A 17,111-nucleotide genomic window follows, 5' to 3' on the forward strand; every position below is an offset into this window, starting at 1 on the left:
TACTCAAATGAAGGAATTATACTTCAAGAACACAAGAAAACTTGCTCACTTGTTCATTCTACAAATAAATGCTTATTGCTTTCTAGGTGTCAGACTAATGAATATAATTATGTTAAAACCATCATGCTTCAGAAATAAAAACAAATGATCAATACCAGCTGAAAGCTTTTTGAAAGTGCAAAGGATGTAATTTATGACTCCCTCAATGGTTTGGAGCTTTGTTATTTGACTAAATTGTAAACCATTGGTTAAACTACAAGCTATGCAGAAAACATATGCCTTGAATGTTCTGTAACTGAAGAGTTTAGTAATCACTTTATTTACTGTGAAAAATTCCTCTGAAATCTCCAGTTTAAGCAATTTATAACTGTTGGTGAGTAAACATTTATTTTGGGTGATAAAACACTTTCTGACTAGCAGATAAATTGTTCATATTCTTTCTTTTCAGGTAAAGTGGGAATAAAAGCATTAATACTCAAATACTGCTTATTTTTTATTTGAAACAAAAAAACTGGGAGTCCTTTAAGAGATTATCATACAAGAGTTTCATGGGAATAATCACTATGTCTTATTACAACATTCTTTTATATTATGGTGATTGACAGAATATTTTATGTATTTGACAAAGTATCTTCCATTTTCTGATAACAGCTTCTCACTTTTTCCTGATTATCTTGGAAGTAGGAAAGAACATAGTTTTTTCCAATAGTTTTCATTTGGTAAAAGATCACAAATACTGAAAATGCTCATCCATTTGGTAGAACACAAAATTCATCTGTGAGATTAAACAGTGAAGCAAAGTCTTATAAACAGTTGCAAATGTTTCTTTTTTTATAGCAAATTCCCCTGAAATTTCAACATATTTGTGAAGATGCAAAATGCATTTTAGTAATTAACCCAAATTTAATAATATAAATGAAAAGAAAGGCTACAAAATACTCAAAACCAAGCTCATCATCTTCCCTTAGAAACTAATGCATCTGTTGTGTTCTCCACTGAGGATGTTTCTGTTGGTGTAGTCATATGAGTTTGATTTTACATCCTCTCTTGTTCTTTTCTTTCCTCCCCCGGTTTGCTCAGCCAACTCAAAACCAGCACAGCTGCAAGACTCCTTTGCATGGACATGCTGTTGGGGAAAGTCTTTTAAATCATTTTTAGGCACTGTAACTCCAAAAACCAATGTGTGATTGGCTGTTTCCATATTGACCCTCTTAGGTTACTGGTGTATATATCTGCCCAAATTTTTCTGCCTTTAAAGGACTGTCTTCAGATTTTCCTGCCAATATTTTCCTCATTGCTGTCATTTGACTGGCCATCCCTTTAATGATTAGTTATTTTAGCACCTGTGTCTACCACTATTCCTGTTCACCATTTTTGGTACCTTTAATCTGCACACAGATGATTTATCATTCTGGTTTCTAAGTGACTACCTTCAGTCATTCTTCCCCCCATCTCCAACTATCAGATCATATGGTCACATCTAAGTTATTATCACCAATAGCTGCAACTCTTCCTAACATTTTATTTCAAATATTATATTCTTGACTCAATCACTTTCTCTTCTTCTTCCCAACTCCTGCACTTCTGATTTCATCCATTCTTCTAACCCTCTCACTGTAATCATTCCACAATTGAATCCTTATTTTCTTATGTAGATTTCATTGTTCAACACTGTTGCCACAATTTTGCTTAATCCCTTGCTCCTTTTTCCCTCTGTTATACTTGCCTGGTATAATCCAACTCTTAAAAATTTCTGCAATTGAGTTCAATTTATGGTTACACGTGTCAGATTAGAATTTGCTGTGGTTTGGGTAAATGTCTCCCAAAGGCCCATGTGTTAAAAGACTTGGTTGCCAGCCTGTGGCATTACTGGGAGGTGGTGGAACCTTTAAGAGGTGGGGGTCTAGTGAGAGGAAGTTAGGGCCCTGGGGGCATGTCCTTGAAGGGAATTTTGAGATGCCAGTCTCTCTCCTTCTCTTCCTGATTCTGGGCTGCTATGAGGCGAGCAGGCCTCTTCTGCTACCTACTCACCATGTGATGTACTGTGCTGCCACAGACCCAAATCAATGGGGCCCAGCAATATGGATTGAAACCTCTGAAACCATGGACCAGGATGAACCTTTCCTCCCTTAAGTCTGTTACTTCAGGAATTTGCTGCAGTAATAGAAAGCTAACACAGCATTCGACGTAGGTTTCCTATTACCTTTCCCAGCTATATTCCCTTTCCCCAAGATCACTAGTTTACTTCTCCTTGTCCCCAGATGTCTGCTTAATGAGTTCCCTTCTCACACAGTCCACCGACACAGATAGGACTATTGCATTTCCCCCATCACCGTATACACTAACCTACTTGTATTCAAGCTCACACATCCTGCCTTCTTTTGTGATACATTTGATGAGTCCATTCTTGACCCCAGTCTTACTCTAGCTACCGTCCAATTTCTGTTTCCCTTTACATTAAACCGTCTTTATTCTCTTCCAAAACTTCATTTCCCATTCTCTTTACCCACTCCAATTGGGCATTTAACTCCAATATTTTATTGCAGTGACATTCAACCAAGTCACAATAATAATAAGGGACAAAGTTAAGTATCTTTATCTTATTAGTTTTTTGGGTGCCTTTTGATATCATTGACCATTCCTTCATTCCTCTTGATTAATGTTCGTGTCATATATCTTTTTCCACTCTTTCTTTTCCAACCTATCTATATCTTATATTTAAAAATGTGTCTCTTATAAGTAATATAGTTGGGTCTTATTTTTAGTTTGATAATCTTCTTTGTCATTTAATTGGAATATTTATTCTACTTACATTTGCCATATTTACTAATTATTAATGTAATTAGCATTTACTATTTATGTAATTACAAAGATAACTGGATTTACTATTTTATAATTGGTGCTATGGTTTGGATGTTTGAGTATTCCACCCTCTTACAGCCACACGCTAAGGCTCATGTGTTGGAATCTTGGCCTTCAATGTGATGTTGATGTTGTGGAAACCGAGGTGGGGCCTAGTGGGAGGACTTCAGGTCAGCAGACCATGAGCCCTTGGAAGAAAGAGGTCATGGAACCCCAGCCACTCTGGCATTCTCCTGGTGATGCGATCTACTCTTCCCACTGTTGCCCTAGTTATCATGACGACATCCACCGTGGGGTCCTCACCAAGCAGAGCAGTACTGGTGATTTATCCTTGGATTTCCAAAACTCTTTAAAATAAACCTCTTTAAAGGTAAGCCTGCCTCAGATATTTTACTAATTAAAAATAAATTGATACAATAAATTGACTGATATAACTACTAATATAATTGGATTTAAGTCCGACCATCCGACCACCTTGCTACTCGTTTTCTCTTTGTCCATCTGGTTTTGTTCCTTTATTTCTTCTTTATCTGTTCTCTGGATTAATCAAGTATTTTTAAATCATATTTTATCCCTCATTAGCTTTTTAAAATTTTTTAGTCGTCAACTGACCTTTTTTTGTTTGTTCTATTTAGTTATACATGATAGCAGAATGCATTTTGATTCATTGTACACAAATGGAATATAATTTTTCATTTCTCTGCTTGTACACAATGTAGATTCACACCACTCGTCTAATCAAACATGTATATAGGGTGATGATGTTTGTCTCATTCCACCATCTTTCCTTCCCCCTGCCCCCACCCCTCCCCTCATTTCCCTCTACACAATCCAAAATTCCTCCATTCTTCTTTTACCCCCTAGCCCCCACCATAATGATTCAGCATCCACTTATCAGAGAAAACATTTGGCCTTTAGTTTTTTGGGATTGGCTTATTTCACTTAGCATGATATTCTCCAACTCCATCCATTTACCTGGAAATGCCATATTATTATTCTATATGGTTGAATAATATTCCATTGTGTATATATACCAGTTTCTTATCCATTCATCTATTGAAGGCATCTAGGTTGGTTCCACAATCTAGCTATTATGAATTGAGCTGCTATAAACATTGATGTGGTTGTGTCACTGTAGTATGCTGATTTTAAGTCCTTTGGGTATGCAATGAGGAGTGGGATAGCTGGGTCAAATGGTGGGTCCATTCCAAGTTTTCCAAGGAAATCTCCATATTACTTTCCAGAGTGCACCAATTTGCAGTCCCTCTAGAATGGATGAGTGTGCCTTTTTCTCTACATCCTCACCAACATCTGTTGTTGTTTGTATTCTTGATAATAGCCATTCTCATTGGAGTGTGATGAAATCTTAGAGCAGTTTTGATTTGTATTTCTCTAATTGCAAGAGATGATGAACATTTTTTCATGTTTGTTGATCATTTATATATCTTCTGTGAAGCATCTGCTCAGTTTCTTAGTCCATTTATTGATTGGGTTATTTGTATTTTTGGTGTTAAGTTTTTTGAGTTCTTTATAAATTCTAGTAAAGGTTTTCTCCCACTCTGTAGGCTCTTTCTTCATGTTATTGCTTGTTTCCTTTGCTGAGAAAAAGCTTTTTAGTTTGAATCCAACCCTTTTATTGACTCTTGTCTTTATTTCTTACACTTCGGGAGTCTTGTTAAGGAAATCTGGTACCTAAGCCAACAAGAAGAAGATTTGGGCTTACTTTTTTTTCTATTTGGTGCAGGGTCTCTGTCTAATTCTTAGGTCCTTGATCCATTTTGAGTTGAGTTTTGTGCAGGGTGAGAAATAGGGATTTAGTTTCATCTTGCTGCATATGGATTTCCAGTTTTCCTAGCACCATTTGTTGAAGAGGCTATCTTTTCTCCATTGTATGTTACCTTTGTCTAGAAAACTGTATTTATGTAGCTTTGTCTCTGTGTCTTCTATTCTGTATCATTGGTCTACATGTCTATTTTGGTGCCAATACCATGCCATTTTTGTTACTATTGCTCTGTCATAAGTTTAAGTTCTGGTATTCTGATACCTCCTGCTTTACTCTTTCTGCTAAGGATTGCTTTGACTATTCTGGATCTCTTATTTTTCCAGATGAATTTCATGATTGCTTTCTCTGTTTCTATAAGTATGTCACTGGGATTTTAGTTGGAATTGCACTGAATCTGTATAGCACTTTTGGTAGTATGACCATTTCAACAATATCAATTGACCTTTTATTTATTTATTTATATGGTGCCAAGAATCGAACCCAGTGCCTCACTCATGCTAGGCAAGTGCTCTGCCACTGAGCTACAATTCCAGCCCCTTCTTATTAGCTTTTTAAAAAACTTTTAAAGGTGGGGGTAATGGTCAAGAAAATAAAAGGGAGATGACTAGAGGAAAGAGAACAGGGGAAAGGAGGAGAGGAGGGAAGAGCGTGACATTGGGGAATGAAATAGGCCAAATTATATTTTTATATCGTGTGCATGTATGACTACCTAACAATGAATCCCATCATTATATACGACTATAATGTGCCATTAAAAATATGGAACAAAACTTTTTTTCAAAATAAAATTCCTGACTTATGGAAAAGTAGTAAGAATAGTACAAGATAACTCCACATACCTTTCACTCAGATCCACTAGTTGTTAAGATTTTTCCATGATTGTTTTATCATTGTACTTTTTTTCTGGAGCACAAAGTCATTGGGTTATAGATATCGGGATTGTGTCCCCAAGTACTTCAGTATGTGTTTCCTAGAGCAAAAACATTCACCTATATAATCATAGCACTATTATCAAAATTGGAAAGATCTGTAGATACAATACTATTATCTGATATATAGATCTATTCACATTTAACTGTTTGTCTCTATCATCCTTTAAAACACAATTCCTGCCCAGCCCAGGATCTGATTTAGAAACATGCACTGCATTTGGTGGCATGTCAGTCTCTAATCCGGAACAGTTCCTCAGACATTTTCTGTCTCTCATATCCTTGAAGACTTTTCATTACTTCAGGCCAGTTGTTTTGTAGAATGTTCCTCAATTTGGGATGTTTACTCATCATTATGAGTCAGGTTGGATTTTGGGAGAATTATTAACTAGGAAACTTTGTGTCCTCTCAGTATTTCACAGTAGGAGGCACATGGTTTGGATTTTAGTCACTGGTTAAGGTAGAATCCTTCCTTCTTATAATTAATAAGAATAATTTGTGGAACAAGATTTCAGTCTATGTAAATGTACTATTCTCATAAAACTGTCTTCTACTTCCTTTAGTATCCATTGATGATTCTTGCCTGAATCAGTATTGTGGCAATTTCGAAATGGTGATTTTCTAACTGTATCATTCTTTTTATGATTTTTGGTTGAACCATGCAAATGTTTTGGATGAGTGTTCCCCAAAAGACCATATGTTAAAGGTTTGGTCCCCAGGGTGGCACTATTGGGTACTGTGCTGTGAACATTTAGGAGGTAAAGCCTATTGGAAGATCCTTTAGGTGATTGGGAGCATGCCCTTGAAGGGGACTCTGGTCCCTTCCTCTTGTACTTCACTTCTCAGCTAATAAGCTAAGCAGTTTACTCTGCCACATGCTCTCGCCAAAATGTGTCACCCTTGTCAGAGACCCAAAACAATGAAGCTGCATAATCTTGGACTGTAACAGAACCATAAGCCAAGCAAAGGGTTTTTTTCTTTAGAAGTTAATTGCCTCAGGTATGCAAATGATCAGTTTTTTTAATTATACATGCTTCTTCTTTTCCCATGGAGGGGGGAACAAGAATTCAATATATATCCTTGACTTATTGTAATAAGTCAAGTCTACCACTGTCTGAATGATACAAGAACCTTACAATAGTCTAACACCAAATCTCCCCTCCCCTTTTTTTTAGTATTGTCATGCTTTATTTCTATATATGTTAAAAAAAAAACCCACAGGCATTATTATTATTGGTATTTTAAATTGTCAATATTCTTTTATATTTTCTTATATATTTCTGGTGATTTTTATCCTTTCTACAAACTTGTGCTTCCTTTCCAGGATTATTTTCCTTTAACTTATAGAACCATTTTTAGTATTTCCTTTAGAGCTAGTCTTCTTGTGATTAACTTTCTCAAATTTTGTTTATCTGAAAAGTCTTTAAATTTTAAAGGATATATTTACTGGAATAGAATTCTAGGTTAATAGGTTCCTCCTTCCCCCAGCACTTTCAAAATATTACTAATTCTATTGTCTTCTGGTTCCATAGTTTTTATTGAAAAGTCTTATGTTACTCTGAAAGTAATATGTTCTTCTTATTCTGGTTAAAGTCCCCCCCACCATGTGATGATGGGGTTGAACTCAGGGCCTCATACATGCTAGTCAAACACTCTTATCACTGAGCTACATTCCTAACCATAAAGAATTCTTTTGTCTTTACCCTATTCTCTTTCTTCTCCTTCTGGGATTTCTATAATAATTATTTAAATTCTTCAACATGTCTCAAATCTCTCACTGTTTGCTTTATTTTTCCATTCTCATTTCCCTCTAGACTTCCATTTGTATTTCTATTGAGGTGTTCACTAATCCTGACGTCTACTGAGACTAGTATGTTGTTCAATCCATCCAGATAAGTTATTTTAGATAGTCTTTTTTTCAGTTCTGTTGCACATTTGACTTTCACAAATTCTAATAAACAAATTCTTCATCTTTTCATCCATTTTGTCTTTTATCTATTTTACTTACCACACCAGTCATTATTTTAAAGACCTTGTTAAATTAATTATCTCTATCATATAAAAGTCTGCTTCTATTTGTGTTTTCAGTTTTGGTCATATATTCTTGCCTCCATATATATCTAGTAATTTTTTTATTACATATCAGTCTCTGGTATTTACTAGAATCATAGGGATTACAAATGATAATTGTTACCAGAGAAAAAATTTCTCACTGCTAAGCAGAAAGAACTGGGGACTAATTATCTCCATCCAATCAGGGTTTGAGCTAGGTTGCAGATTTTATAAGGGTCAGTCCACCCCTGGTTCATGTCTGTCCTTCCAGGCTTCTAAGAGTCCAGCAGATTTTTCTTTTCAGTTGTGAAAGATGGAAAGAGTCAACTTGGCTCCTGCAGGCCTTGAATTTATATCCTACTCCACACAGATTCATAAAATAGCAGATGTCTTGAGGATAGACTACTTGTGTGTTTGTGGAAAGTCCTTCCCTCTAGCAGAACTTTGTCCCTTAAGGACTGTAAGGCTGTTGGGTATAATCAAATCTTTTATATCCTCTACCCCAATACCCTGGCTTTCAGCATCACCCCAGCTGGAGCACCATGGGGGCATTTGCTGGTTATGCAAACCAGCCATAAATTTGGGGCTTCTCTAAGTTTCCAATGTGTTATGTCCATCCCACATGACCACCATAGGGTCTGCTTGATTCTTTTTCCCCTAGAATAGCCCTTTTCCCTGTGTCAAGTCCAAGTCTCAGCCATGCCCAGAATTGTGAGACAGCTCAGAGATGAAAACAGTTGAAATTATCATTTAGAATGGTTTTCCTCTTTGCAATTTTAGTCTTATTGCTTCTACACCTCTCCAGTGACTCTGAACATATAATTTTTTGCAATGATTTAAAAAAAAAACTTTTAGTTGTTGATGGATATTTATTTATTTATTTATTTATTTATTTATTTATTTATTTATTTATTTATATGTGGTGCTGAGAATCAAACCCAGAGCCTCACTATAGGCTCTCTATCACTGGTAAGCACTCTATCACTGAGCCACAATCCCAGCCATGCAATGATTTTTTTTTAACCTTATTCATTACAGAGGAGCATTGGCCTCATTAGACCTGGAAGTTCCACTCAATTTTGAAACTTCCTACATTACTTGTGCTATTCTCAGTCTCTTTGGCTGGGCCATCTTTTTTCTCCCAAACTTCCACATGTTGTACTCAGGGGCTGTTTAGAGTTCTTCACTTCTTTTTCCTCCCTCTTAGAACTAAGTAACCTCATTCAGTTCTATGGTATTAGGTACTGTCTTCACACTGATAGATCCCAAATCTATCTTACCCTTCTCTCTCTGATCACCAGATTCATAAACCTAACTACATTCTTTGTATCTCCAATTAGATGTTTAAGAGATATTTTTACATGACTCTGATTCCCTCCAAATCTACTCTTATCTTAGTCAAGGGCAACACTCAATTCCTCAGCAACAGATTTTGACATCATCCTTTCTTCTCTTTCCACACAATTAGTAAAAGTCCTCCAAGTTCTACCTTTGGATATATGCTGAATCTGACCAGTTCTCACAATTGCCATTGTAAAAACCTGATCTCAGTCACTTTCATTTCTTAACCAGACTACTGCTAGTAGTTTCAATTCTTTCCACTCCATCTACCCATCCCAATTCTTTTTCATAGTAACCAGTGTGACCACTGGCTTCTAGAGGTCGAATGAAAGCATATCATTTATTTCTCTTGCATTAAACCTTCTAAGGTCTTCTCTATTATAACTAGAATAAGATCCAAACTGTCTATACAAGGGCCTACATGGCCTGGCCTGTCTACCTTTTGGATCTCATCTCTGCTCACTTTCCTGCACATATACTCCACTGCCCACACTGATGGAATCCATACCCTCTAACTCAATATCATTCGAACCTAATACCACTCTAACATATATAGATCTTTCTCTTTTCAAGGTGTTGGTGCTTGCTGTTCCTTCTACCTAGACCACTGCTTTTTTCTCATCATTATAGCATTAACACAGATGCTGCCTCTTAGAGCTGTTCCTTTATCACAATCATTCCCTATTGCATTTCTCCATTTAATTTTTGACTATACTTAATAAATCTAAAGTTCTTTTAAAAATACAGCCTGCCCTTCCTATCAGAATTTAAGCTCCTTGGAGGCAGATCTTGTTTTTATTCACTACTATATCCCTAGAATCTTGATTTTCTGCACATACTAGATGTTTAATGTGTTAGTTGAATGTCTCTTCCATTAGATCATAACCTACCTTGGGATTCAGTGCATAACCAGAGGTAAAGTTGGGAAGACTTTTACTAATTGATTGTGTGGAAAGGGAAGAAAGGAGATATCAAAATTTGTTGCTGAGGAATTGAGTAGTGTTGCCCTTGACTGAGACAGGAATAGATTTGGAGGGAATCAGTAATCCATGGGAGTCTTGTGGTTTAATTTTGGTTTTCCTCCTGCTGTACCTAACAGTAGTATGCACATTGTAGAGGTATGTTAAATAAGATGAAGGGGCTGGGCATCATGGCACATGCCTGTAGTCTCAGCTGTTTGGGAGGCTGATAGTGGAGGATTCTTTGGGCCTAGGAATTTGAGACCAACCAGGGCACCATAATAAGAATCCATCTCAAAACAAACAAACAAAAAATAAGATGGAGGGGCCCATTCTCTCTGGTGTAGTGTTAAAGATGAGCCTCTTCTTCTGACTGCCCCATTCTTTTAATTCCTCTTGACAGTCTAGACCAGTCAAAAGCAATGCTAACAGAAAACAGAAGTAATCCTGCCCTCTGCCTTGTGCTCTGAGTCACACTAATTGCTCCATGTTTTTGGTACACACCAGTGTGCTAAACATAGAAATAAACTATAGAAAAGAGAAACAGGGTTATGGTTTGGTATTTTCTCTCATTATAATTTATATTGTTTTCAAAACACATTGTTTTAATAGTTATGAACCTTATTACTTCCAAAGGCTTTAGTGTCTAAATTCCAAGCAATTTAGCTTGAATAAAGATCATTCATATGGTCTAGCACAGTTTTTAAGCTATAACCATGAAATCAATATAGTGATTTCACTTGTAGTATTTTATTTGTTTTAATGAAATTACAGAAAATATTAGCATGTGCTGCAGTATTACAAGTGTATTTCTGTGAATACATACATGAACTTACGTGTGTGTGTGTAGATGCTAAGTTATTCCACAAAATATTCTTACTATGGTCAATGTTATCCAAAAGGAAAGGAAGTCACGGACCCAAAGTATTAGTTTTATTAGTTTATTCTGTAAGTCCATATTCATATAGGACAGCATATACTTAGTTTTAACAATGTACAATATTAAGATATTAATCCAAAGTTTAAATGAGTATTATCTTTAAAGGAAATTTCCTTTAGTAAATAACATATTAAAAGGAATATTATTCTGGAAGCAAATCATCTCCTAACTCTTCATCAGCAAAATCATCCTCATCGATTCTTTTTTTGACTGCAGTTTTTGGTCTTTCTATTTGAGGGCCAAGTGGATCCACATAGGAAGCATCTAGGTTTTGAAACAGATTGCACCATTAGCGTAATATAGAAAAAAGAAGTATTAACCCATTTCATCTTATAATCAAAACTGAACAACTCAGAGTGAACAGAAATGCTCTCCCAAGTCATTTTAAGTTTTGTCTATATGTAAAAATTTGTAGTAATCCCAATTACACATTTGCCATCTCACCAGTCTTCTTAAGACCTGCTATGCCTGTAGGAACTGGATGGGGAGTACCAACACTTGCCTATTTCTTTGTTACTGCTACTTTCATAAGGTTCATTTGTCCCAGGTAAAGCTCTGAGTTTGGCACTTAGTCGTTCACCTTTACTACTGGCACTACTGTTCTGGGCACTATCTGAAAATACAAAAATAAAAATGCATTTGTTTAGTAGGCTGAGAAAACATAACACCACTTACGCATCTTAAAGCATATTTATTTGCCAAGAGACAGATTTTACTCATCTGGAAGTCAACTTCTTAGGAATATAATTCTTGTTTAAAAGAATTTCTTGTGGGAAATCTATAATATATAAAACATCACTTAACAGTAGTCTTTATATATAGTCTTTCAAAGTGTGCTTAGTTATAGGTTTCAATTTCACAGAAGTTGTTGTGAGAAATTGAGATTACCTAAAAGTTACACCTAACTTTCTATAGAAATAGCATCTGAATAAAGAACAAATAGGAAGGTACAAGATCAGTGTGTGAATAAAAAAAAAAAGATCAGTGTATGAGCTGTATCATCCACCTCATATCAAAGCTGGTGAGAGGCCCTGAAACTATAGCATATGAAAAACATCATTACAGGTTGATAAGTTGAACCCAGATGGCAGAGAACCTAGACCACACAATCACCTTCTTCAAACATTTACAGAAGGTTCATGTACAGGGCTTAAATACAAGGAAAAACCTGAAAAGAGTTATAGTTGCAACTATAGGATATAATCCATATCACTGAAGATTTCAGAGAGGGCTGAATACTAACATTAGTAGGAATATTAGTAGTACTTGATGTTACCTCTATTCTTTTTATATGTATCAACCACTACATAATTTAAACACTCAAATAATTCTAAAATATAAGATTCTAAATACATTTTGCCTATTAAAATGTAAAACAACAACAACAACAAAACCAGGTTAGAAAGTGAAATAAATGAAGAAGCTTTCTTAAAGTAGTCTGATATCATACATGAAAAGACTTAAAATTTTGTAGTTGAGGGCTGGGAGTGGGGTCAGATCAGTGGCAAAGTATGTGCTTAGCATGTGTGTCTTAGACCTTGGATTCAATACCTAACATACTCACAGAAGGAAATTTAGCCAGGAGAATAGCAGAGGAGAGAGCCCCAGATTTAATTCCCCATAGAGACACCAATTAACAATATATGGTCCAAAAGCCTTTATGAGAACTCCAGAAACTACTTAGGAAGCCAGAGTACACCAAGCAAGCTCAAAGCCAATAATGGCTGCACTGAAACAGGTAAGAAAAGTTATTTCATTGAAACTGTGCCAGCCTCTCACCCAAAGCAGCATAGCTGGAGATAAGGAGAAAAAGGCCAAGACACAGTTTCTGCCTTTGAAGGGAAAGGGAAGAGTGGAAAGTATGTCTAACATTCTCATTCTTTTGGAAGCTGCCTCAGGTACCAACTTCTGTTTCACCTAACTCAGAGCACTGATGGAGAACTGGCATATTTTAGATGCTTGAGGCTACTAAGAACAAAGGCTAGGTCAGGGACTTGTTGCAGTACTAGAGTACTTCTCCTACCAGACAGATGCTAGCACAGCTCACTGCAATCAGAAGAAAGGATATGGCTTATGGCTTTTCCGTTGTGATGGAAAAAAAGAGTGTGGCATGTTCTGGATTTGGGGGAGTTCCTATAAGTTGGTGTCTATTTCATCTGACTCAGTTCATACAAGAAACCAGCATACCATGCCGTTTGGGGCTCCAGAGAACAAAAGAGACTAGTGGTTTGTTGAAGTGCCAGAGAGCCTACAGTAATGAAGACAGACACCAAAGAACAAGAGACAAGAGCTGTTGATAAAGAAACCAGAAAGCTTCTTTATTTTTGAAATTTTATGCATAATCCTATCTCGGCTTCCCCACCAAAGTTTTCAGAGGCCCCCAGAATCTCTAAGTCAGATTGACTGGTGAAGATCTCCTGTAAAAAAACCTGTCCATAAAGATGTATTTGAAAGCAGATATTATAAAATAAACAAGATAAAGAAACAAGGAAATAGCCAAATCCAAGAAGCAAAACAAATCTTAAGAACAAACCCTATGGACAATTCAAAATAAGCATCGATGAATTCAGAATCATCCAAAAAATTCAAAATAATCATCTTAAAGAAGCTCAATGGGCTACAAGAGAACACAAACAGTCTGCTAAAAAATCAGGAAAGTGATGCATGAACAAAATGAGAATATCAACAAAGAGACAGAAACCATAAACATGATCCAAACAAATTCTGGAGCTGAAGAATATAATAACTGAACTACACATTTACTAGAGGGGATATTAAGTAGATGATATTAATTAGATAAGATGAAAGACTCAGTGAACTCAAAGGCTTGTCATTTGAGATTACTGAGTCAAGGATCAAAAAGAAAAAATAGTGAAGAAAGCCAAAGGGACTATAGGACACCATCAAGTGGAACAATATATGTATTACAAGAGTTTTAGAATGAGAACAGGTGAGAATGGGGCAAGAATTTACCTAAAGAAATAATGGCTGAAAACTTCCCTAGGCAGAGGAAGTAATATGTGTGAATAAGCACACAGATTCAAGAAGCTCAAAGAACTGTAATTATGGGCTGGGGTTGTGGTTGAGCGCCAGCCTAGCATGTGTGAGGCACTGGGTTTGATTCTCAGCACCATATAAAATAAATAAATAAAATAAAGATATTGTGTCCATCTACAACTATATATATATATATATATATATATATATATATATATATATATATATAAAACTGTAACTATAAGTCCAAAAAGGCTCACACTAAGATACACTATATTCAAACTGTCAAAAGTCAAAGACAAAGAGAATCTTGAAAGTAGCAGAGAAAAGTGACTTATCATCTATAAGGGAATTTCTGTAACACTACCAGTAGATTTCTCAAAAGAAACATTACAGGCCAGCAGTTAATGGGATGATTTTTTCAAAGTGTTGGAAGAAAAAAGTACAATAAGAACATTATATCCAGTAAAACTGTCTTAAAGAAAGGAAGATCTTAAGCTTTTTTAGATAAACAAAGGCTGAGGGAGTTTATTACCACTAGATATGCCTAGCAAAAATTACTAAATAAAGTCCTTAAAGTTGAAGTGAAAGGATACTAGATAGCTACATAAAAGCCTAAGAAAATATAAAGTTCTGTGATAAAGGTACAGAGACAAATACAGAATGATGCAATACTGTCATAATGGTACACAAAAATTTTTTAATTCATGTACAGAATTTAAAAGATAATAGTATAAAAATACTAAAGTATGCTATAGATACAAAACATAAAAGATATAACTTGTGGTATCAGTAACAAAATGGGGGGATGTAAAGGAGTAGATGATTTAAATGCAATTAAAATTAAATTGCTATCAGTAAAAATATATTGTTATGTTTTATACAATATCTGTAAGAATTACAGAAAAAATACCTGTAGAGATTGGCACAAAAGAAATTGGCAAAATGGCACAAACCTGTAATTCCAGCTACTCAGGAAGCTGAAGCAAGAGAAAAACAAGTTCAAGGCCAGCATGGGCAACTTAGTGAAACCTTGTCTTAAAATAAAAATGAAGAAAAAGGTTGAGAGGGTGGGCTTGGGGATTAGCTTTGTGGTAGAGTGCTTAAGTGTGAAGCCCTCAGTTCAATCCCCAAGTACTACAACAACAACAAAAAGAAGAAAAGAAAGAAAGGAATCAAACTTTGTCACTACAAAAACTCAATGAAGCACAAAGGAAAGCAGAAAGAGCAAAGGTTGTGCAAAATAACTATAAGTCACACAGAAAACAATTAACAAATGGCAGTGATTGGTCCTCCCCTATCACTAATTATTTACATGCAAACTAGTTAAATTCCCCAATCTACAGATAAAAATGACTGAATGGATATAACAAAACACAACAATAACAATAAAAACAACATTCAATTATATGATGCCTTCAAGAGACTAACTCTAGGTATAAGGACACATGTAGGTTGAAAGTGAAAGGGTAGAAAAATATACCATTTATACAGTTATGAAAAGAAAGTAGGAGTGGCCATACTCATTTCAGACAAAATAGACTTTACTCTCATTATTTTTGTTCAAGACAGTAATGTGCTCAGGCAAGGAAAAAAAGGCATTTAGTAGAAAAATAAGTAAAATTATCTCTGTTCATAAATGACATCATCTTACATGTAGATAATTTTAAAGATGTCATAAAAAACTGGTAGAACTAGCTGAGCTGTAATCCTGTAAATCTGTAATCCCAGTGACTCAGGAGGCTGAGGCAGGAGGATTGTAAGTTTCAGGATAGCCTCAGCAACTTAGCAAGACCCCAAGCAACTTAATGAGATCCTGACTCAAAATAAAAAAAATTAAAAGACGCAGGAATGTAGCTCAATGGTAAAAATCCCCAGTCTGCAGAAATCAAAACCAAAACAAAGTAATAAAAAAAAACTGGTAGAACTAGTAAGTTTTGCAAAGTTGGATATACAAAATCAACACACAAAAATCAGTTGTATGTCTATCTATACACCAATAATCAATGAACAATTGGAAAATGAAAGTAATAAAAAGAATTCCACTTATAATAGCATCAAAAAAAATAAAATATTTAGGAAGAAACCAAAGAGGTGAAAAACACTCATACCAATCTAACTGCTGAAAGAAATTAAAGGTGACAAATGGTAAGGCAGTTAGTGTCATGGATTAGAAGATTTTATATTGTTAAAATATTCATACCACCCAAAGAAATATGGAGACTGAATGTAATCCCAATCACCATCTCAATGACACCTTCTCCTGAAAGAGGAAAAAACCCACCCTGAAATTCAACTGGACTCTCAAAGGACCCCCATACTCAAAATCATCTTGAGGAGAAAAAAAAAAAAAAAAAAAAAAAAAAGCTGGAAGCCTCACACTTCCTGACTTCAAAATATATTACAAAGCTATAGCAACCAAAATGGTATGGTCCTGGTATAAAGACAAACATTCAGACCAAGGGAACAGAAATAAATCTTCTTGTATATGGTCAAATGATCCGAAAAGGGTGCCAAAAGGATACACAATGGAAAAAGGATAGTCTCTTTAGAAGCCAATGCTGGAAAACTGTATACCCAATTGCAAAAAATTGAGGCTGGACACCTTATGCTATATATGAAAATTAATTTTAAAATTAGTAAAGGCCTTGCCAGGCATTGTAGTGCACACCTGTAATTCCAGCGACTTGGGAGGCTGAGGCAGGAGGATCTTTCTAGGCCAACCTCAGCAACTTAGTAAGACCCTGTCTCAGAATAAAAAAGAACTGGGATGTAGTTCAGTGCTAAAGTGCCCCTGGGTTCAATCCCTAGTACAAACAAAACAAAACAAGACAAAACAACAAAAAACTAGTAAAGGCCTTAATTCCTAGAAGAGAACATAAGGGAAAGTCTTAATGATGACATTGGATGATCTTTTAGATATGATACCAAAAGTACATGCAACAATAGCAAAAATAGTCAAATGCACTACATCAAACTTAACTTCTATGAAGCCAAGGGACAATCAACAGAGAGAATAGGCAACCCCCAGAATGTGAGAAAATATTTATTAAATATCTGATAAAGGGCTGATATCTACAATATATAAAGAACGCCAAAATCTTAACAATGATGAAACAGTCCAGTTAAAAATGGGCATAGATTTTGAATTTTGAGATTTAAATTTGTTTCTTGTAGGCACCTTGCAATACTACCAACTCAAGTTTACTTTAACCTAAATTTTCATCATGGTATTATTCAGGCCACAC

At 35.6% G+C, this 17,111-nt stretch overlaps 1 protein-coding gene across 3 annotated transcripts in view; it reads right to left on the minus strand.

Moving 5' to 3' along the window:
- Positions 1–10,862: 10,862 nt before the first annotated feature.
- Ift88 (intraflagellar transport 88) overlaps positions 10,863–17,111 on the minus strand; it is a 157,310-nt gene continuing 151,061 nt past the window's right edge. For 2 of the 3 annotated variants that reach the window (XM_047552613.1, XM_047552612.1), the window contains 2 exons: positions 11,369–11,479; positions 10,863–11,130 (listed from right to left, as the gene is read on the minus strand). In XM_047552613.1, coding sequence (XP_047408569.1) covers positions 11,009–11,130; positions 11,369–11,479 — 233 coding nt within the window. In that variant the 3' untranslated portion in view covers positions 10,863–11,008. The remainder of the gene's footprint in view (positions 11,131–11,368; positions 11,480–17,111) is intronic. The other variant, XM_047552615.1, reaches the window with a different exon arrangement.

Source organism: Sciurus carolinensis, chromosome 5, assembly GCF_902686445.1.
Source record: "Sciurus carolinensis chromosome 5, mSciCar1.2, whole genome shotgun sequence".
Classification (NCBI taxonomy): Eukaryota; Metazoa; Chordata; class Mammalia; order Rodentia; family Sciuridae; genus Sciurus; species Sciurus carolinensis.